Raw genomic sequence first — 23,619 nt, 5'->3', positions numbered from 1 at the left:
GGGAGGGAGGAAAAAGAAACAGGATGTGAATCGAGCACCTGCATAGTGACCACAGATGTCCACTGCTAGACAGACACTGACGTCAGGCAGATCGTGCCCTCCAAATAGTGCTCAGAAAGAGAACAAGTTTGGGATTTCTGAAACTGCTCTGAATTGGATTTGCTTAAACAGATGTCATTAGTAAAAGTAATCAAAGAAAGAGTTTTGATCCCTCTTCCAAGCTGATGCCACTTATCATGTCTCTTCCCTGCATTCTTCTAGGGAAGCTGTTTTTGATGTTGTCCCGTCCTTCTTTTTATAAGAGAGCAAAAATCCTTTGTTAAGTATTACTCTTTCAGTTTTGTTTCCTCTCATCTTCTGAGATACAGTAAAGTGAACATTCAGCAGAATAGTTTTGTATTTTTTGAATACAATTCTTCTTTTATCCAATTGAGGCCCTTCTGTGATCATGAAAAAACAGCCTCCAGTCAGTGACATCAACAGTTTACACTCATAAGAGCTTGACATGGGTCAGTTCTCCAAGGTTATTCTTAGTTCAACTGCTATGTAAGCTGTTGATGTCACTGACTGGAGGCTGCTCTTCAGGACATGATATATATGATAATTATATGACAGAAAATGCAACATAGAGTTGAATCTGACCTTCAAGTTCACTAGCTTAAAAAAGGAAAAAAAATGTCTGCAAGAAATTTGCTGCTTTTCCCATTACTAAGATGTAATAAATGCCTTCAAGTTTATACTCAGTCGACGGCATATACACATGGACAGCAGCACCCATCCATCTTCAAGCTAGGGTACATTTTAAGTCTCAATGATCACTGCCTCCAGAAAGCATTTTTGAGACAAAACAGGCAAAGTCTTTTGCATATCTAGACAATCATCCAATACTAGGATCTTCACTCTCACATAAACACTTCATGTTTTTCCATAGAGGAATCTGAGATAGATTTTTCTGACAAATAACAGACCACCAAAAATTAATTAAACGACAAACAAGGGAAAAGCACCACTTCCTCACTCAGCACATTTTCCTTGATTTTCATTAAGCATTCAGATTTACAGACGCTGATATTGCCACAAGAGCAGTTTTTTTCTGGTTTTACTTCCTCTTCTAGTAGAGCAAGCACAGCTGCAAAATGCAAGCTCATTTCTAGGCTCTCTTACACATCACCAGTTTACCACATTCCAACCAGTCATAGCTGTGCAACACCCCGTCAGGGTACTGGGATTACTGCAGTGTCACAGACAGCTTAAGTGAGCTGTACAGTTTTAACTACGTTTTAGATGTATAATTAAATGATGCATGACATGGAAATAAGCCAGCTGTACTGAAACTGAACAAACTAACTGCTGTGATGCAACAGTTAAGCATCTCATCAGTTATAAAATGAAACAGGTTTAAAGCAAAAGCAATATAGAGAACAGAATGCTTGACACTGTTAAATAGCATGTTCAAAGGATAATTTTTGAACATTAAGGAAATGTACTCACCCAGTCAAATTTTCAAAAGAATTCCTGGCACCAAAATGTTCTCTGTTTGCTTTTTCACCATGTTTTAAGAATGGATCACTCTTAGGGGGAAGAAAATCCTGTGTGCAAAACACTGCGGGAAACTAAACAATCCTTAAACATGGCTAATTGCCACGTGGAGCTGATGGTTTAGCACGGTCATCCTTCAGCAGAGGAGAAAGAACTGCCTGTCTTTAGTTTACTTAGGTAAGATGAAAAAAGTGAGGAGTGTGAATTTGATCTCGCTTCAATTTACTTCAGTGGAAAAACTCTTGCCATGACTTCAGTGAGAGTGAGACTCCACCTTAATTCATTCTATATGGAGAAAAACAAACCAGCTGAGAATAATGCTTTTGTTTATTAGATTTAAATTACTACCATAGTCGTTTTGAACAGTGCTAAGTAAATCCTGCTTTAAAAGCCAAACCTTGCCTTCAGTCGTGCTTATTCCTCTGTACTGTGTCACAGTGCAGGATTCCTGGTCCTCTGACCAAGTCACGGCTGTCAAAGTAAGCATGGTTTGCTCTGGGGAATGGCCACATTCCCACACGGGAATGATACATGTTTGTGGATATCACTGGTGACAATGCCCAAATCTGGCCTGGTGCATGCCCCCCAGCCAAGAAACTAGGGTGCACGCTTTGGTAATATAAATGCATTCACTGAGAACACAGACTACACTTACTGAAATGTCCATGAAAAGCAGCCAAGTAAATCAAATCAATAGGGTTAAATTTGCAATTTCTCTCTTTCTGCAGGAAAATTTTAGGATAGCCACAAATTGAGAAAAATTTGATTTTTTTTCTTCTTTTTCTCAGAAGGCAATCAACATTCTGGGTCTGGCTATTCTTTACTTCTCCCTATGAAGTAAAATCTAAAAAGACACACACGATATTTATGGAAGGACCTCCCAATGAATTAGGAAAAATTATTACTCAGAAGATAAAACAGAAACAAGACTGTCTACACTGTATGAATTAAACATACGAGAATTAGGACACAGAGCCTTCCATTCTTTAGTAACAGAACTGATGCTGTCCTGAAAATGACATGAATGAATTAGACTGGTGTATGAAAACCTTCTGCATCTGCTCTAGAGGTTGGAATGAGGATGTTAAATGAGGCAGCAGACAACAAGGATGTGCTGCTTAGGGAAGCTGTGGTTGTGGAGTTCTGCAGTTTGGATGAAGGTCACAGGTTATCTCCATCTACATGAAAATGAGTGATAAATACACACTGTCGGTCTTAAGACTGAAAGAGTACTAGGCAAAGAGAGTTAAAATATGGAATATTACTCAAAATCATCCCCTGGTTTTCTAAAGATCCTAATCTTCTATTAGAAGACAGTTTGTTACCTTCTCCTAATATTAAAACTACAGTAATAAAAGCACCTCAATCTTGTAGAAGTATCTAAGATACACAGATTAAGTAAGGTATATGCACTGAGAGCACCCTAAAAACATCACAAGAGGAGTGACAATTTCTGGGATAGTAATGACATGAACAAGTATCTAACTTAAGTCTGAGTGAATAAGAGTATTTTTCAACTAATGGATATGGGAAAATGTGAAAAGATGAGATACGTGATTAAAGATCATAGTGGATTTGATTAACACAGGTGGAGAATATATGACTTTGACTCTGTACTACAACGTATTTTAATTGATTTGTGTGTAGTTTTAGTTTTATACATGCACAGTTTTTTAGAACACATCTTTAGACTGGGACAAACAATAAAGGAAATCCATTGTACGACTTTACATTGATCCCGACATCACTCACTGGAATATCTTAACATTTCCTGCACAGATTCCCATTCGTTAAGATGACGACCTTGAGAAGAAGGAAACCTATAGCTGCCATTCAGAGAAGGTCTAAAATTTTAATTGCTGTTTGAACACAAAGGAGCTTTGACATGCTGTGGTTTATTGAAGCACTCCTGCAGTTATAGACACATCTTTAACCACCCTACCCTCTCCCTCTTCCTCCATCCACCACTGATTGATGCAACTGGAAAATTCAGTAACTGCAAAGTCCTGCTTACTTCCAGCTCTCCTGCCCCAGCAAATGCTCAGCTCTTCTGGGAAGATGGAGCTATGCCATAAACTCATTGCACATGAAAGGAGACGAAACCTTCCCTTCAAAGACACGTGTGACCAGGTTTTTGGAACTGCCTGACGTGGCCAGTTCTCATCTGTTTTCCATAAAGAAGGAGAAGAGCCCTGTATTCTCCTCTTCATGATAGTTCAAGTATTAATTCCAAAGAACAGAGATGCCAGGACTTGTCAGTGACATGACTAACAATTTTATGACAACTGGCAAAACAGTTCATTTCTCCTACATCTTATTCTCAGAAACCTTGGAATTGTTTTATCTGAAAGATTTGGGGGGAGGAAGGTAGACTTAATTCTCACAACTATATTAAATACTCAGTATATGTGATATCCTGTTGTCAACACACAAATATATAGTTTGATTATGATAAGCCATACTGGAATCATTTACAGTACATAAGTGTGAAAAAACAGCATTAAATTTTTTCTTGTTCCATGTGGAAAAATATACACCTTCCAACCCCCCAAGAAAGTAAGACAAAGCACAATAAATTCTGGTAATTCTCTTTCTTCCGACTTTTCAGTTCCATCACAGCTCTCAAAATTAAGATTTATGTGCTATTTTGCATCTGCATCTGTTGTTGATTTTCCCCCCCTACGGGGATATAGGTGAATAAGTTTGGACAGGAAACGGTATCCCTCAAGCCAAACTGAAAGGTTTATAAAGTTGCTAATAAAAGTTTGGGTCAGGGCCTAAATATCAATCATCTGCTCATCATCTTTTTAAACGAGCTCAGGCATTTCCCCAACTGTTCCCAGCAGGTCTCTGCCACTATTTTAAACTAAGATTTCAGCCATTTTTTTTCCCCTGTGTTGACCTCAATAATTTTTCTTTCTCCCCCTCTTTACCTGCCAAAGGCATCCATCAGGATTTTGCCAAAGGCTATCTGCTTTTGAAGTTGAGAGGAATTCACTAATCGTGAGTGTCAAATCCACAATAAATGCCGTCGCCATGTGGTACATGCTGCTTTTGGGAATTATCTCAAAAGGCCTGGCTGTGAGAAGGCCGGCTGTATGTTAGGAGGGTTTTACTGCTAACTTTCGTAACTCACGTCAGGTCTTTCAGTTTCTCTATTCATTGGCTTCAGTGAGTGCAACTGTTTCCCAAAGTAATAAAAATGTTGTCAAGATCCCTTGATCTTGCTTCCTCTGTCTCTCTCACACAAACACATCCAAACACATTTATATACACAGTGGAATAGCATGCCCAGTGGCACGCAAATCTAGCAAAAGAGAAGCTTGTAAATAAATAGCAAGTCATTCTGCTTACTCAATAAATTTCTCTGGGTGTTAAACTCATGATAAACATATCATAAGCCCCAATGAAGGCTTTACAGCCTGTCCCATCACACCATCCTGAGTGTAACTCTGCAATGCATAGGAAGACATAAGTTTGAAAAACAGAGCAGAAATAGCTCCCATAAGGGCAAGGTGCTGACACAGCTGAAACATAACTAATGGGAGAGCATTTGTTTTCACTAAAGAAGAAAGTATCAGTGACACACCTCTGTGCCTGTGCAGGTGTGCTGTACATTCAAAGCAAAAAGAAATCTACCTTCTTTAAAAACTTGTCCATTAATACATAAATATGTCTGTGTTGAAATCCCTCGGTACCATTCTTAACAAGAACTACACACAAGACTAAGAAATTCTGCAGAGAAACACGCTTTTGTGATCCAAAGAGGCAAGGAGAAAGAAAACCACCTATGAAGAGTTTAACATACCCACTTAGTGATAGAAAAAGAATTATTACAAAAATAAATGTCAGTCCCCTTGAAACACTTGAGTCAGCTCTCTCAACTTCCTCTGATGCTGTAGGAAGGTGTGAACGTCCTCCATGTCTCACATCATCCCCACCAGCCACATAGGAATGTCTCCAATGCACCTCAGAGTGTTTCAAGTACCACTCCCCTCTAATTTATGTAGAGTCTGTTAACATCCTCTTGGAGCAAACAGAAATAATACTTTTAAAAGACAGTTATACTTCAGAAACATGTGCCCCGACACAACAAAAAGCCCAGATTTTAATACTGCCCCGAGGCAGAATTCATCCATCTTTAAGGCTTCTATTATGTATTTCCTGGTTAGTAATACAAAAGAACTGCTGGCAGTATCACATCAAAACGAAAGTGGCAGAATCAGAAAAACTTCTGAAAAGTTTACCTTTATAGGAAAGCTTCAGTCTTGGGATATTTTGTTTTGACATTCCAGTGACTGGAAGGAACAGCATCACTAAAGACAGCAGGCTGCAGGCACGTGGCACTTGCAAAGCTCTCATTCTGCTCTCCTCTTCTGTATCTTCTTTTGTACTATGGTGAAGTATCTCCCCACTTTTCAAACAATCCAAGTTTTATCTGGAAGAAAAAAAGAAAACATCTGCAGATCTGCTTTACTGCATAAGTAACAATTCTGTAAGCAAGCCAGACCTATCTTTAAGGAGCACCTCAGTTAATTTCTTTGCTACAAAAGTATTTTTCCTCTAGTACAAGTAAATATGTTTTGTTTCCTTAATACTAAACTTACACATTTTGACATTGGAAAAATATGTAAACTTTTCAGACACCAGTGTCTAGCCTAGCTAAAGTTTAAGCACAAATTAAATTAATGCAGTATCCATAAAAAGAACATCTGACATTCAAAAGTGACCATGCAACTTGATAGTTAATACCAGTCCATTGGATATCTTATATGTTTTATAGCTCTTTTTGTCTCAGTACAACAGCTATTGTGTGTTTATGCTATGACTAGAATGAACTGTAATGTCTCAGATGCCATGGGGGTACAAGCTGAGTTAACAGTGAGTACATATCCATATCCATCAAAAACTTTTCATAAATAAACTAAGAAAACTGGACAGAGCAAGCAGTTGTGTTTAGTTTTAATAGAGAAAAAAGTCAAAGCGGATGATGGATTTAAAAGTGCTTTCAGTATGATATTTCCAGCAGAATAACTGCCTCAACTCATCCACCAAAATGTCCTATAAACTTTAATGAGTGTTTCAGGCTGGGGTCAATAGGCTGATATGGGATTTTGTTAGCACAGTGTGTAACTAAGCCAGCTTTGCAACACTTTTCACTTAGTAAGAATCATTCGTAGTCCATAAATCTTAAAGTGTTTTACAAACGAAAGCAATTATCACTGCCCTTATTTTCCCTATGCAAAAACGGAACCATAAAGCTGCAATGAACCTATTTCCTCAAGGTCACACAGCCAGCACAGGAGTTGAAAAGAAAACAGCAACAGCAGTCCTGCTGTCCTTTGTACCCAGCTATCAAGGATCCCTTTTGCCCAATAACTCGACTTTTGCACGTGAAATTATTTGAAACGGCATCTTGAGTTCTGAAGGCAAAACTTCACGGTTAATAAATCACAGAGATCAGAGTATGAAAATATTTGTGAGACCAGATCCTTCCCCCTGCAAGTGCCTGATGCTAGAGGTCAAGGGAGATGGCTGGTGAAATGACAAATGTCAGTGTTTGAGTAATGCTGGAAAACCAAGGAGTAAGGAAATGTTATGGTTAGTCGAGAGATTAATGGCTCATGATGTGCCATGAAAATTCTTTTCTGAAAGGTACTGGAGCTGCCTGATTAAAAGAGCAATCCTAGTGCCCACAGCAGCCAGCACTTGCACAGACACCAAAGGAGAGGTTCCTCGCAAGTCCATGAGAGATGCAGCACAGCTTGTGGCCCCTGAGCCTTTCCACTGGTCTGTTATTTGAACTCCTGCAGCACTAGGTCTTGCAATTCTGTGAGCTACAGCAGCACCCAGAACCAATTCAGCACCTCCTGATACAGGCAGTTCATCCTTCCTGGCATGAAAGGATGGAAACAGAATCCCTTCAGTTCTCTCTGACACAGGAAATCTTGCTCAGATGGGCTTTCTGAGCCTCCAGACTTTCGCTCAGTAGCAAAAGACAAGGAAGTGTGCAAGAAAAGCATGATGGTGAAAAAGAGGGAAACAATCCGTAAAATCCCCAAAGCATAATTCCTATTGCAGAACACTAAGCTTCTTTCTTCTCAGTCCCCTCTTCAACACTCATATTCAGTGTCTGAATGCACTACTCTTGGCCAAGCGTGAGTACACGTTCATGAAATGACATGGAGAGAAAACAGACAAACATGAAATGCCTGTTTCATCTTTCTCTTCCCTTTATTACAGTATCAGATCCTAAGAGAACACCCTTAACTTCTTCTGTGCCAACACATCTATTTGAGGGTGGACCACGAAGGACGGAAGTGGATTAGACCATCCCAGGGTTAAATCGCCTTTAAGAAATTTATTTAGAGGTGAAAAAGGGGAAAAGAAGGAGAGGGGAGGAGGGGGAAGAATATGTGAAAATGAGACACCAGCCCTGTTCATCTTCAGCAGGATGATAGTGACAAACCATACTTCAAAAAGAAGCAATTAAGAGGGAGCCAGTCTCACTGCAAGTATGTTGAGAAGTCATGGCCTGAAGCCATGGGCCTCAGCCAACAGGGAACTCACCAAAGGATATGGGGCTCATTTTCTTGAGGCAAATTACTGTGAAGAATCAGGACTAAATTTGACTAAAAAACCAGTTGTGTCAATGCACTGTCATTTGCTGAATTGATTGAGAATCAGCACCAAACTCGGGCCTTCGGCCATAGCTCACAACCTCACTTTTTCATGTAGGCTTTTTTTGCTAATGGGAACCTTCCTTTGTTTTGGTTGGGTTTTTTTTTCCTTTTCCCCTTTTATTTGAATAAAGTCTGTGAAAAACCATTTGCTTTCACAAGGCAGTTAGTTTACACTCGAGGCAGCTGCTCTGTGAGCTCGAGCCAACCCTGTCCTGTCTTTAGATTCATTGCAATCTGGCCAGATTGTCACATATATTTTTAGTTTATGATGATCCTCTAATACAATTCCACACAGAGTCCTTCCAACAGTCTAGCTCAGGTTAATGAACTTCAGGCCAACTAACTTGCCATTAATCGTCAGGAAATGCCCTTCCTCTCTGTAACACATGCAATGTCAATCAGTGTCCTGTGCTGAAAAGACCCACGGTCACGCAGCTCAGTAGCAAACAGTTCCATGGGCAGAAATAAAACATAAAACCTAAACGCAAATTTGACTCCCCCATTCCTTCCTCCCCTCAAAAGTAAGAAGAATTTGGTCAGAGAAGGAAAAATTACTGGTTTGTTCAGTTCTTCGATACTTCAGCTAAGGACCAACACATTGTAAAACCTCCTCACCATGAACAGATCCAAAATAACTGAGGAAAAAGAGTCTGAAATGAAAAATGCTGAGGCTAAAGCTGGTTTCCCACCTTGGCTTCAGCTAGGAAATAGCACCGCACTGTGTTCATTATCACCTGCAAGACCGACCAGGGAAGGAAGCCAGGCATACACCTCGCTGAAACAGGGGCATTTCCAATGGAATAAAGAAGCTTTTATTTGCCCCATGTAGGGGTGGGAGGCACAAGGCTGAGGAGGGGCTGAGCAGCCTGGCTCCATCCTGCTAGGCCCATAAATTGGGAACAGGCCGTAGGTTAAATGCCAAAAGACAGAAAGCTGAACTGCTGGTGCCCGGCCATCCTGACAGAGAGAGGGGCTGGACCTGACTGGCACATGTGGGATGCCACATCTCTGAAATGAGGTGTCACCTCCCTGCAATTGGTCAGATTTAGTGGAGCCTATAAAACAGATTGCTCTGAAGCTACTGTCTGAAACAAGAAAACCTGGGGCCAATTTACTAAACATAATTTATTCCAGGCCCTTTGTGGCAATAAACAGAGCTCTTCAGCCTTCTCAAACACACAGACAGTAAGGAGTTCTGTGCTTATGGGAGCTTTTTCAGATCGTTCAGCTCAAACCTATCTAAATGCAAAGTCTTGCATTCACAAATACTGTGTAGTTTCCGACTTCTCCTGGCATCATGAAGTCCAGAGCTGAAAGGACTGTGACCCATCTGCAAACACACGCTTTATAAACTGTATTCGTGTAACTCTTGGTTAGTTCTGTAAAATAAAAACCTTTATGGAATTGGAGGATAATTTAAAACCTGTTTCCAACACTAGGTTTCCGAGGTCATTTTGAAATTCAGAATTTTACATTCAAATAAAGAGTTACGGCTCAGTTTTAGTGAACCTAACAGCAATGCTGCAAATTGTGACAGCTGAAAATCTAGAGCAACCCAGTCATCATAAGCTTATAAATTCATTATAAACTTAATGAGTAAGTTGCCTAGGCCACGTAGCCTCAATATCTAATTTACTATCACTGATGCTAGAGTTTTTCTTTCTTTTCCTCATCTATCCTTGTTTGAGATGATCTCGAGGTTTTATTTTGTCTATGGAGTCAGAAGCCAGCAAAAGATGTCCCTTCTAGACATCAATAAAATAGCATGAGTGGCCTGTCAGACAAACATACTGCTTTAAAAGATTTAAAACTAATCACCTACAAGAAGAAACAAAAATTACCCCGCCTACAATTCAAATTGATTGAAAGGTACCTTATCTCTTTATGATCTCTTCCTTAAGTATATGTACTTTATATACATGCACACAAATTTAAAGCATGTTACTTTAACTGCAAATATACAAATACGTGTCCAATGCATTATGTAGATGTCTCACCTTGAAATTATCACACATATTCCAAAAGAAAAATTACTATTGAGTGGTTCAAAACTATACTATAATCATGAACTGGATATTGAATTGTCTTTGTTAATAAGAGAGAAAACTATAAGCATACATGACTCAGATTAGTAACTTATAAAATCAAATAGACTAAAAATAAAATTGCATCATTAGACTTAATATTCTTAACTTAGTTCTGCAATAACAAAGATGACATTCATCCAGAGCACAATGAAACTATGTTCTTGTACCACTTAGATAGATGGTCTGTTGATATATTATTTGGCAGAAGATGCTTTTCACTTTACCGTGTTCTATTTTATTTCATTGGCACCTCGCCGGGCGTTGCGCCGGGCGGCTCATTCGGGGACATGCGCCGGCTCCCACAGCGCCCCGCCCGCCGCCGCTCCCCGCTGCTCTCGGGAGATCGCACACCGCAGGCGGCCCAAGCCCCGTCTCGCCGACGGCCCTCGCCACCCGCCGCCCGCCGCCGCGTTCTCCCGCTCCCTACCGGCACGAAGCGGCGCCGGAATCCCTCCTGTCCTGGAAAAGGTGCGCTAAAGAAAAAAGAAATGAACTCCGAACTTTCCACAAACGTCCCAAAAAACGAAGCCGCTGTGAGGGGCTTCGAGCTGGGCCTGGTCCCTCAGGGAACGGCGCTTTCCATTGGCTGCCGGAGTAGCCAGGGCTCCTATTGGCTGCCGCACGCTGCGACGCTTCCGATTGGCTGCTGCCCGACCCGCCGCCCCCGGGCCGCTGCTGCTGGGGGTCTCGCCAGGCGGGCTGCAGCCAGAGCAGGACACAGCGCAGCGCCAGCAGGCGTCCGGCGGTGCTCCGTGTCTGTCGGCGTCTGCACTTCAGACAGACAAATTGCATCCAAATTGCCGGCGATTTCCACCACCTGCTATTTCTCCTCTCTTTTCCTGGATGGATTTGACAGCGCTTTCTTTCCCCCCACAGAGTGGGAAAGCAAAATGCTCAGCTGCCCCTTGGCCATCTCCGCTTCCTTCCCAGCTCCAGCCTTGTCCCTCTTTCTCTCCCCTTTCCTTTGCACTAGGTTCTCCCTCCTCCTTTCCCAGGCAGCTCGCAGCAGAGACATTTCACCCACCGGCAGCACCTGCTTCCTCTCACTCCGTCCCAATTTGCCCACTTTGAACTACTGGAGCCGCCTGCCCGCGGAGCCGGACCCGCCGTGCGCCTGGGTAATGGTGGCGTGAATGATCGCAGGGATTATTGGGGTGGGCTGGGCCTGGCCAGGTGCCTGGTGCCAGCAAAACCGCTCTGTCCCTCTCCTCCTCACCCTGGGCAGGGAACAGAACACATCAGGAAAGGCCCGAGGATCGGGAGAAGGGCACAGAGAGATCACTCACCGGTCACTGGAATAAGAGACACGACTGGGGGGAATAAATTGAATTTATTGTCAAACAAATCAGAGCAAGAGAATGAGAGGTAAACCTGCAGGGCTTTAAGCCTAGGAACGAGGACTTTTTCCTCGGCAGCTCGCAGCTGTACGAGGGGGATAAAGGATCCCCCGAGCAGCGGCTCTGCCCCCCCTCAATGGGGATGTGTCCAGACCCGCCGGTCCATGCCGGGCTTCTTTTTCAATTTCTTAATGAATTAAGGGAAAACTCCCTTTAGTCACCATTTCAAAGCCTTGAATCAAGGGGAAAACGGAGCTTCCCTCTCAATTTAGACCCGTAATTGATGCATAAGGAGGGTCTCCCCTAAATATAAACCCAAAGAAAAAGTGAATCAAGGGGGACTTTTGCTCAAATTAGCCTCCTAAAATGAGGGAAAATGCAGCGTCCTCTTCACTTTCCCTCAAGAAACACCATTTTGGGGGCTTTTGGACACGTTTTTCCTCTATGAAGGTCCCTTCAAATGAGGGTCCCCCTCGATGGAACTCTTATAATGGCACATAAAGGGCTTCCCTTTAAAACCAGGGACGGTGGTGTTTTGCCCTCAGTTTTAACCTTAAGATTATGAAAATGGGGCGGTTTCCCTCAATTCAAATCCATCAAACAGCACCATAAAGGCTTTCTTCTTCCAATTAGACAGGAAAATTAATGCAAAACAGTGATTCCCAGCCAACTGAGATACAAAATCATGAAAACATTGTGTCAATTGAGACCCTCCAAACAGTAGATGAAGTGGGATCCTCCTAAGTTCAAGCACAATTAAAGAAATGGAGTGTTTTCCCCTCAATTAAAATCCTTTTTCTTCTCGTAACCCCCCCCGCCCCCCTTTTTTTTGGGGGGGGGGGGGCGAGGCACTGGGAGCACTTCCTCCTCCTCACTGGTCGCACTTGGGGCTGCTGCACGTTGGAGAGTGGTGGGAAGTTTCCTCCCAGTTCCCTCCCAGCGTTCCCAGTATCTCTTCCAGTGCTCCCACTGGCAAAACACTGGGGGGCACTGCATGGTCTGATGATGGAGGGGTGCATTGTCGAGGATCACAGAGGGGCCCGGGGGGTCCCAGGCATCCCTGGGGGGGTTCCAGATTCAGCAGTAGGATTTTTCAGACTATGAGTGAGCTATGTGGCCTTTGGAGGTGTCCCTTCCTCTCCTGCTCACAAGAGAGCAGCTCAGAGGTGATTTGGCTCCTGAGCGTTTCAATTTAGGCCCCCAAAGAGAGGAGGAGCTGCTGCCCACATTACACCTTACAGCTCTGCCAAGGGGCATCTAACCCCATGTGTGCTCAGGAGGTGGGGATGCAAACCCCAAATCCCATCTCTGCCTCGCGCTGCAGTCCTTCAAGGGGTTCCTCTAGTCTGGAAAACCAGTTCCATAGCTATAGTAAACCCAGAGTCTCCTGAGTGAGAAACCACGTACTTGTAATTCCTCTGCAATAGCCTCATCCCACCTCCAGCAGCCCCTGGGAAGTTGCAGGCAAGAACACCTAACCTGGTAAGCAACTCCAATTCTTGGCAGATTTCCAGGACAATGCAAAAACATTTCAAAGTATTTTTTCAAAACATCTGCTTATTGTCCTTTAATGCAAAATAGTGATTCCATACCAGTCCTAAGAAGAGCAGGCCCAGAGAAGACCTTGCTCTCTACAACTCCCTGACAGGAGGGTGTAGCCAGGTGAGGACTGGCTGCTTCTCCCAGGCAACCAGTAACAGGACAAGAGGAAAGGGCCTCAAGCCGCACCAGGGTTGGGCATCAAGAGGACTTTCTTCCTGGAAAGGGTGGTCAGGCCTTGGCAGGGGCTGCCTAGGGAGGTTTGGAGTCCCCCCGTTCCTGGAGGTGTCCGAGGAACACCTGGACATGGCACTCAGTGCTCTGGGCTGGGTGACAAGGTAGGGATTGGGCACACGTTGGACTCGATGACCTTAGAGGGCTTTTCCAACCTCAGTGGTTCTGTGATTCTCATGATTCCAAATTCATTTGCAAAAGTTCTCACACCTCTAGTCACACCTTAGCAGGTGTGTAGGCCCAAGCTCATACATTTGAGAGATTTACTGCCTCCAGTGGGATCTACACCGCAATTTCAGGAAGAGGCAGGACTTGAGCCGTTACGAGAGAAAACTTTGCAAAAGCATTCCCTGGAGAGACATCCTGAAGGAAGGTGTCTCCCCCTCTTCTGACCATAGAGGGAGCTGAGTCTCCAGCGTTAATTCTAAAACTTTCGAGCTCCAAGTCTGACTCCCAGAAATTTTATTGGCCCCGCTTCCCAGCACAATACTCAGGCCTCACATGTCGAGGAAAAAAGCAGTGCAGATTAAATAATTAATGCTTCTGGGTACTGTTCTCCCTCTAAACTACACACAATCCCAAAGGAACAAAACCCTTAAAGAAGATGGATTGCTCTCACTAGCACAAGAAGGAGAAATCTGACAGGGATCTACTTCATCATTCTGCCAAGGCTTTGTCAAACACCTCAGCTCCTGCACTTCAGGGAATAAGAAGTGGCTTATAAGAAGTGACTTTTATGTCAGTGAGCATGTTATTATGGATTAATCTCGCACTGGAGAACAGTCTTCATACCCTACTGCATCACCCAAAGAGTCTGGAGGCTGCTGCCTAGTGAGCTCCTGAGTTGTATCTTCCTTGTCAATCTTATCAGCCCCTTGTTTGATTGTAAAAACGTAAACAAAATGCAGCAAGCATTGGCCCAACGGCTCAGGACTTGCATATCTCTTCCAAAGAGAGGGAGAAAAAAGAGTGTTTCTCCCAAATCACAGAGTTTAAAAGTTCATGTTATCTACATATATTTTTAAAAGAAAAAGAGGAACAGTAAAATATCAGGTAATATGCCAGTGGTGCTCCACTCTATTTCTGTTCTCTTCTTCCACTTGTAGCATCTCTAAGAATACTTTAAAACCAGCCAACCAACCAAAACAACAAAAAAACGACGTTGAAATGAAGCTGAACAAGAAGCAACCGGGCTGCTGGCTTGTGGGCACTCCACTGCCTGAGTTCCAGTAAGGGAGTTTATCCTCTCCGCAGTTTTGAGCCAGATCCCAAAGTACTGAGCATCAGCTTCTAGCTTTTTTAAGAATTTAACTGTAAGAAAAGCTGCTGGGGAGGGCCATGCTCCAGGCATATTCATGGGATTTCACCCGTGCAGCTCTCTAAGCTGAACTTGTGTCTGTCTTTTCCTCTACCTTGCTGGGCTTGGCTCATGCGTTTCTTGAGGGGAAGGCCCTGCACTGATCAAAGCATGTACTGACCTCAGATAAACAGCTTCTGTCAGTGTAGATCTATCCTAAATGGACCATTTCCCAAAGTAATTCAAGTACCTGAATTTCACTTACTCAAAACTGCTTTTAAAGAAACCTGGTTTAACACATTCCGTTTCTAAGCAACTACTGGGCAGCGCTCCTTCACTCCCTGTCAGTGTTATTCTCTGACCCTTGGAGAAAGGCTTTAAAGCAACAAAGGGCTTCTTAAGCACCAATAACTTACTCAGTCAAGAATTCAAATCAATAGCAAGGGCAGAGCCTGACTTCAAAACCTATTTTAAAACAGAATTTAAAAGCAGTTGCATTGCCAATTGACAAGATTAGAAAGGTTTCCTTAGCAGTTGTGATTACAAAGCAATGAACTGTGAAGGGAGAGGACCGAGCATGGAGCAGGTGGGGGGTAGGGGGGAAGAAGGGGGAAACCTTCCTTTGCACTGTGGGTTTTTAACCATCATGGTCATATCTCAACCAGTCTAATCTCAAAAAAGGAAAAGCTTCCTGGACATTTTTCATTTCAGCAAGAGCCTAAGGAAGCCCTCAGCAGCAGGAGATTGGAATAACTGCAATCCCTTGAGCAAAGGGAGCAGGGCGTGCTCCTCAAAGCCAGACCTTCATCCACAGCACCCAGAAGGTAGCAAAACAAGGCTACAACAAAGCCTTAAGTGGGGAATGGGTTATCAAGGGTTTTATAAGGAAAGGTCTGAAAAACAGGACCTGGACGGTGAGAGAGGAAAGAAATAGCAAGATAGCTGAGGCCTCTTGGAAAAAAAAAAGGGGGGAAAGGTCGGGATTAAATTCTAACTCAGCTGGAGCTGATCTTAAATGTAATAGGGGGAAATTGCAGCAAGAGGAGACTTCTTTATAGCAGCCAAGTACTGGGATAAATTCACTATAGAAACAGAGAAATCTACATCAGCAGCAGCTCTCTGCAAAGAGGTCAGGCATCCATTCCTCATGGCAAAGCAGGGCATAGGGAATTGTGCCAGACAACCTCCTCCCCAGGTTGATCCCAGCCCTAATTTCAAAAAATTGCACAAAAATGCAATTGTGCATTAACACAGCAAAGTCTTCTTTCCAGCTTATCAGGCTTTGAGATGCCTTAGATTGAGATGCAAACCCAGCTCCTACCACTGTGCTGTGCTCGGACTCTCCCCCCCTTTCCCCAACCCCATCTCCTGAGCAACCAACAGCTCGCAAGGAGCCGGCACTCCTGGAATTTCACACTCGGCATCTCTTCCAAGCTCAACAGGTGAACAAACAGGTACTCCAACACCTCCTTCCTTTGTACTTCGGGCAGCACAGACCCACTGGGAGAAACTGGAATCCAAGGGCAGATGTAAACATGGGACTCCTGCTTGCCACTGTCTCCACCCGTTCTCCAGCTCAGCCCTGGGCTGGGAAACAAAAGACAAGAAACATTTAAAAAACATCCTTGAGGTGTCTTGAGAATGCCCAGGCCTGGAAGAAAGACCTTCCCATCGCTCTCTTGGCCTTTTCCCACTCTGAGGAACTGTGCAAATGCACAGCCACACCCAAGCTGAACAGCCTGGGATGTTTTCTGCACACCAAACGCCACGTCCCAAGCACCAGGAGCCTGAAGATGCCCTGGATTGCAATTCACAGCATCAGTGAACCCTGCACAGGACAGCCAAGTCTGACAGGAAAAACCTCACTGCTCCAGGCTACTTGGCTCCTCCCAAATCCAGGCCAGCACTCCAACAGGCTCTAAGAACAAAACAAGAAAGAAGGGAAATGATGCTTTTTGTTTCAGTTGAGCTGCACATTTATCTTTTCCCTTTTTGCATTTCCAGGATGCAGGAAGTGAGAAGGAACTTGAGGAGATGTGCTCGGTCCGAGAAAAATAATTTTGAAAAAACTGTGCCTGCCTGGGCAGCTGCAGTTATTGCACAGGCATTCAGGGCTGACAGTTCCCTGCGGGGAGAGCTCAGCACATGTCCACAGAGGCAATCCCAGCATCTGAAAGAAAGAAAGAAGCAGCAAAAGGTGATTGCTTCTCTTTCCAAGTTATTTCAAGTGCTCACACCCAAACCAACCTTTGCTCTTGATGTGAATTATGCTTTCTGGGGGAAATCAGCTGATTTCCAAAGTTCCCTTCCTGCCCCGTGCCTGATGTGCACAGGAGAAAACCCCTTCCCTGAAGGGACTGTGCTCCCTCTAATCCCATTTGCCCAGTCTGTTCCATGGGGATATTGCCAGCCTGGGGCAGCAGAGGCACCCGCAGCTCTCAGCACTCTCTGCTCCAAGCACAGCTCTGGGCTCCTTTGCAGACTGCCTCTGCCATGGGGTTTTCTCCAGGAGAAGCCAAGGAATTGCTCATGGAAGGGTGGAGATTAAGTTAGCCCAAAGGGAAGTAGAGAATAAATATCTCATTTTTCCATCAAAATGCTCATGCTCTGCCCTACAGATTATTTCAAGTTTTTCCCACAAGCTTTGCCCTACCCATCACCTCATTTTTACCCCAAAAAGTAATTTTCTATATCCTCAAGAATGTCTCAGTGTCTATCCCCAAAATTTTCACTGTGTCTCTGCAAATGACTGCCTCAGTTTACCTCATTATGTTCATTCTCTTCCCTGGGGATTGCTTCAGATTTTCCTTCCGAGCTGTCCCTGTCTGTCCACTTCTGATTTCTTCTTTTTTACAAGAAAGTATTCATTCACTACCTCTGGAGATTATCTCCAGTTTTACCCCCCAAACTTTCCCTAACATTCACTCTTCATTGCCTGATTTTTACCTCAGTATGTTCATTCTCTCCCCTAGAGATAACCTCCGATTTTACCCCCAGTATTTTCCCTACCTGCCCGCTAACTATTTACTCTTTTTGACCTATAAATATTCTCTTTCTGCCCTGGAGATTTCATCAAGTTTTACTATGAAATATTTCACTATCTTTCCAGTACTGTCTCACTTTACCTCACGATGGACACTCTCCCTGCCACACATCCCCCCAGATTTCACCTCCAAAATTATTGCTACTTGTCCACTACTTATTACCTGATTTTCACCTCCGTATGTCTATTCTCTGCCCAACAGGTCATTTTAATTTCTACGCCCAAAACTTTTCCAACCTGTCACCTAGTGACTGCCTCAGTTTAGCTCAAAAATGTTGTCTCCCCTAGACATTAACCTCAGACTTTACCCCCAAATTTTTTCCCTGTCTACAAGTTACTACCTCCCTTTAACTTCAGTATGTTCATTCTCTGCACTACAGACTCAAATTTACTCTCAAAATCTCCCTGCCTCTCCAACACTGATGACTTCCTTTTTACCTCAAAACACTTATTTATTTTCTACCATGGAGGTTACATCAAGTTTCACCCCCAGAATTTACTAATACTCCCACAACTGATTCACTCAGTTTACCTCAAAAAGTGTTCATTCCCTCACCTAGAGATGACCTTGTATTTTACCCCCAGAAGTTTCCCTACCTGTGCACAACTGATTGCTATAGTTTACTTCAAAATCTTCATGCTCTCCACTACAGGTCACCTCAAGTTTACTTCAAACATTTTCCATACCTATCCATTACTGATTATCTCAATTTTTACCTCAAATAAGTCATTCTCTACCTACAGACACTGGATAGTAAATCATACAAAGATCTAAAAGTCTGCACAAGAAACAGCAGAAGGTTTTCCATGAATAACACAAGTTCCTTTTTTCCTCTCCTCCACCTAGGACTGCTACCAAGAGACAAGAGAGTTGTTATCAACACTCGAACCTCCCAAGCGTTGTTACTGCTCAGAGAGCTGCGCCGGCACTGAGCTACTCCCATGCGCCTGCAGGGCTTTGGGGAGGGGCAAGACCGTCCCACTCCTGCCTGGAGAAATTTCAACGCCCTAAAAAGTCATTTCCCTTCTCTCTCTCTGACCCAGGGCCAAAGCAGCTGTGTAGAACAACATGGACTATTCATGGAAAGGATGAGTCAGTTGTGGGAAAAACACTAGAGAAAGACTATCACCCCAAATTTCAGGGTGAAAACACACTGCTTGTTAACAGGAGCACACAAACTCAGTTAAACCAGAGAGGAAACTGCACACCAGGAAAAGAGCTGAAAGATATGCTCTGCCTTGGTTGATAATTCCAAAGGAAATTCCCCACCGATCATAGGCAATTACCTATAATTTTACCTCCATTATCACTGGATTTCTGACTTGGGTTTCTGTGGAAGTGTTTCACAGATGCCTTGAGGGGTCAGGGGCTTGGTTGGATTCTTTGTGGTTAGTCCTGACAGGTCCAAGCCAAACCCACCCACCTACATCAACGCTCCACCCCAAATTTGCATGAAATACTGATAACAATTTATAAATACTCCCCTTCCCTGTCCTTCCTTACACATCCATAGAGCAAATGTACTCTATCCATTGTTCCCAAGAGCACCTCTCCAGCCCAAATCCCAGTTTTCACAAACACAAACCAAAGAGACCTAAGACAATTATTCCATCAGTGCCTGCAATTCTGAGCTCCCTGTTCCCTGCCACTCACACAGCAATCTCACCTCAGCCCAGAGACTCCCTGTCCCCAAAGGGAAACACAACCTGATGGGGCACAGCTCTGGCACCACATTTCCCCTTGTTCCTGGAAAGCCCCAGGTAAATCCAGTCCCTCAGACCTTGCATCCCTGAACACCAGGAGAGCTGGAGTTTTACCCAGATCCCAGTGCCCTGCACAGCTGCACTGACACGAGCACAGGCTGATCGCTCTGCCCAGCACCATCCCTCATTTTCCTCCCATTGCTCCCCAAGCGTCCCCAAACCACCCCGTGTCTGTGCCGGGGCCAGTGCCTGCCCCGAGCCCAACCAGAGGCTGTCACCCAGCCCTGCACCAGCTCCCACCCCTGGGAGAGCTGGGAATGCACTGAGAGCTCAGCTCCCTGGGCTCCCCAACACCCAAACCAGTCCTCAGACACACAAATAATGCCCAACCTGCCCCTCCGGGCACAGCCAAACACCACAACTCCATCATCCCCAAGGAACTCTGGCAGTTACCTCTTCACCTCTGCCCTTTTCCAAAAGACACAAGTAGGACTGGGCTGTCAGAAATGGTATTCCCTAGGCAGTTCATCCCAGCAGAGAGGAGAAGAGGAACCCTGTGTCCCTCTGACTAACCCCACAGCATGGGCAGGACCGGCTGGGCTTTTTGTATTCAAAATTTTAAAATGAACTGAAGAACCTGAAAGGCAAAAAACACCACACACATAAGGTTAGAGCCAGTCAACACACACACAGACAGACACACTCTCAGACACCCCTTCTTCAGCTTACACTCTGACTGCAGCCCTTACTAGAAACACCCCTCCCAAAGAAGATGTTAAAGCATCTTCCGTCTGCTTCTCCTTGATGTGGAACAGTAGACCCTGGGAAAATTGGTAACATCAGTGACCATAGGGATCAAAATCTGCCTCGGGGACCTGCAAGACAGCATGAGGCAGTCTACAAGTAGCTGACAGCTAGGAGTTATCCCCACACCAGGCCCATAAGCTTTCTACCCAAAAGCCCACAGACAAGTGAGGAGAGTTTTAAAACTGTTCAAATGAGCCACGACTGAATGTGCCAGGGCAGGGCAGCTCCAAGCATAAGTGGCACATGGACACACAGTGCATCAAATATAAGCAAAGATGACACGAAGACTTGAGAGAACGCTTCAGAAGATAAATTCTTGAGACCAGGATGCTTTGAGACGACGGAAGCTATGGAACTACTGCAGTGAGGAGGGTCTAGTACACTGCATATAGAAGTCCAAGGGAATGGCACATGAAAAAAGATACTACCAAAACTGAGAAGGAAGACGGATAGGAACATCTTGTGTACTTCTGGTCTCAAAAAGCAAAACCATAAAGATGCCAGAATAAGCCCAATCCAGAAAAGTATGCAAGTACTCCCGCTGCCGATATGGCCCAGAACGATGCCTGTAAAGAACTGAGACATCACAAAGCCCTGTGACACTGAAGACAACGGACACAAACCACATCACACAGACACAAATTGAAACTGCCCAGCAGTTTCACCTGATGGGCCCAAGATTCCTAGTGCAAGATGAGCCAGAGGCCCACGATGCCGAAGGAAAGAAGGCTCTACGGCAGTAGTATGTGACAGTGAAATGTAAACTCCCTATGAGAAGTTAGTGCCAAAGCTGGTAAGAGGATGCTCAAGAAGTGCAGCAGGCCTAGAGAAGGAGGCAACGACTGCCAGGTGATACAAAGGGTTCCCTAGAGAAGGATTCTGCCGCCAAAGGCTGAAGTGACATCACAAAACATGACCGACCGACAAATGGCCAAGATGCAAGATGCCCACGTGTTATGCTCAAGAGTGTGGCTACACTGAAGAGTAGGCAAAATTTAGACCATGACAATCATGCCAGACCCGAAGGCAGGCTCCTCGGGTGAAAAGACGGACAATGACATCAAGACTCAAAATCCAGTGATGCGAAGCTCACGAGAACATGGAGATGGGTTGGAACTGCCCGGCCCGGCAAAGGCTCGAGTGATGCTGAAGAAAAACTCCCTTAACCTCCAAGGGGCCCGGCCCAATACAGCCCTCTCCTCTCAGCTAACTTCAAATTGCCTCCTGTGATTCCAAAGGTGTTTGCCTTCTCCCAACCAACAGTCCCCACACTTAGCTCTCTGAAGACCAGCAGACGAAATCCATCCTCGACAGAAAACATTGCTTCAGCACCGTGGACGTCAATACATGGCCCACAGTCCACTTCGGCGGCTGCAAAAGACAGAACAATGACAAAATTCAGACTGTGATGACACGTCCCAGAAGTGACCCCTTGCACAATGCCCCTCTCCCTCATAACTGCCGAGGCTCATCGCTTACCGGCCGTTTCCAAACTTAGGCTCTGCACCTACTTGTGGTACCTAAGACAACAAAACAAACTGTGACTATCGCCCTCCAGAAGAATAATGCGCGGGCTCCCTCTGCACCGCTGGCCCAGGCTCACCTCAAATCTCAATCCGACTCCGGAGGTGGCCCGGACGATGCCTGCAAAGCAAAAAGGGACACGCTTCGCATGCTGCCACATACCTCTCACCTATCAGTCGCCCCACCTAAATGCCAACTCACCTGCTCGCCTCTGTCCCTTGGCATGCCTAGGGCAGCAGCAGCAGCACCTGCAGAGAAGCAAAGCAGAAAAACATGCTGAGAGACTGAAACCACAGCCTCCCCGCTCCAACTGAAGTACACCACACCCATACCTTAAGCTTGCACGCACCTGGCCTCCAGCATCCCCAGGGCCAGGACACCTTCCCAGTGGACCACCTAAAATGCACAAACAAAAACGGATGCTTAGAGCTGCACCAGAAACTGATACCCAAGCAGTAACAACTCATTCTGTCCACCAGTCACCGCTCACCTCGCTCCATCGACCTTGACCACTGCTATTCAGCATTACTTCCTACAAATAAAGATGAAGAACAAAGCTGTAACACGGTCACCATTTACACTTGCCCTGCAAAGACAAACGGTGACTGACCTTCCTGTGGGAACCACCTCACCTGGTATGGGGCACTCTGTCACAGGTTCAATCCCTCTGCAGCTGAAAGAAAGTTACGACAAAAGTCAAAGTACTGCATGAGAACTTACCAGCTCCAGACATCTTGTGTCAATCTAGAAATACCATCTTGAGTCCAACTAATCCCTACATTACAAATGTCAAGTCCCTAGGACTTATCCTATTACACCTACACCCAGACCATGTAGCAGGGCAAAGCAGCCCCGGCCCAAACACACAGACACCTGTGACACAGGAGATGACAAACAAGGGGATGCAACAAGGAGAGGAAACTCTCAGCAAGAAGAATTACCAATGAGATGACCTAGATGAGGCCGATGAGGCTCAAAGAACTCCGGCAGAAAAAGACCCTAACAGAAGGACTTATGCCAAGAACCGCAAAGGTGGATGCCCGAGAACCATACGGTTGGAATCCTCCACCTATCCTCGCATTCTCACAAGTCCTAATCTGTTATAATGGATCGTTGTGGTGCACAGCTGTCAATACAGCTCAGAACAAGACTGTAAAAGGTGTCTGACTCGATATTGCTAAAGAGAGATGCGATTCCGATGCATGTCCAAGCTTGCAAGTCAAAGGTTCAAGAGTACCAGCGTCGGGCCAAGGAATGCAAAGGAGACGCTAAGGATGATGCCCAGCATTTCTGATAAGCCCCTCAAAGGGGTAAGGCAGAAGACATGTGACACGATGCCCAAAAGACACAGAACACACAATAGACAAGTGACACAACACGCACCGGGACTGCTCTGCCCTGTACACCTCAGCATTGTGATCAAAAGTGAGACTTTCCCTTTACACGGCCTAAGGGGCCCTCTCGTGGACATCCCCATCTCCAAAGCTAATTCAAAAATCCCTCCCACCAAGTCCTGACCCAGCACACCACTCTCATCCCCCTCCCTGAGGTGTAGCCCTCGACTTAGCTCTCGGATATCCAGGGATGCAAATCCTCATCAGGTGCAAAAGAAGGCCGCCTCGTCCTCTGGGGAGTTCCTGCCCTCAGTGAGCTGTTCTCTCTTAGTCTACTACAAGAAAGAAAACCAAACATCAGTGCCTGAACTCAGCAGCACATCAGCCAAAACCCAACAATTCCACTACTCACCGTCTCCTGAGAACGCCCCGGTCCTCGGCTCATACACCGTGGCCGCACTCCAAGGCTGCCGGCACAGGGTATACCTGGG

General features: G+C 44.9%; 1 protein-coding gene and 1 long non-coding RNA gene across 6 annotated transcripts in view; both read right to left on the bottom strand.

The window, feature by feature from the left end:
- The window catches only part of LOC138107488 (semaphorin-3D-like), a 47,188-nt gene extending 25,549 nt beyond the window's left edge, over positions 1-21,639 (bottom strand). For 2 of the 5 annotated variants that reach the window (XR_011149549.1, XM_069008734.1), the window contains exons 1-3: positions 19,917-21,639; positions 10,737-16,886; positions 5,787-5,977 (exon numbers count right to left, since the gene is read on the bottom strand). Coding sequence is in view for 4 of the 5 variants with exons in the window: in XM_069008734.1 (XP_068864835.1) it covers positions 5,787-5,901 (115 nt within the window). In the remaining variant the exon portion in view is untranslated. The remainder of the gene's footprint in view (positions 1-5,786; positions 5,978-10,736; positions 16,887-19,916) is intronic. The other 3 variants (XM_069008732.1, XM_069008731.1, XM_069008733.1) reach the window with 3 other exon arrangements.
- A 642-nt stretch (positions 21,640-22,281) lies between these two features.
- LOC138107090 (uncharacterized) lies at positions 22,282-23,609 on the bottom strand. The gene is made up of 3 exons (XR_011149219.1): positions 23,541-23,609; positions 22,427-23,460; positions 22,282-22,326 (listed from the first exon to the last, which is right to left on the bottom strand). It is a non-coding gene; the product is annotated as an uncharacterized lncRNA (long non-coding RNA).
- Positions 23,610-23,619: the final 10 nt, after the last annotated feature.

The sequence above is a fragment of the Aphelocoma coerulescens genome, chromosome 3 (genome assembly GCF_041296385.1).
Source record: "Aphelocoma coerulescens isolate FSJ_1873_10779 chromosome 3, UR_Acoe_1.0, whole genome shotgun sequence".
NCBI classification, from domain to species: domain Eukaryota; kingdom Metazoa; phylum Chordata; class Aves; order Passeriformes; family Corvidae; genus Aphelocoma; species Aphelocoma coerulescens.
The sequence above is the reverse complement of the archived record's forward strand: the minus strand, read 5'-3'. Positions and strand labels throughout refer to the sequence as shown.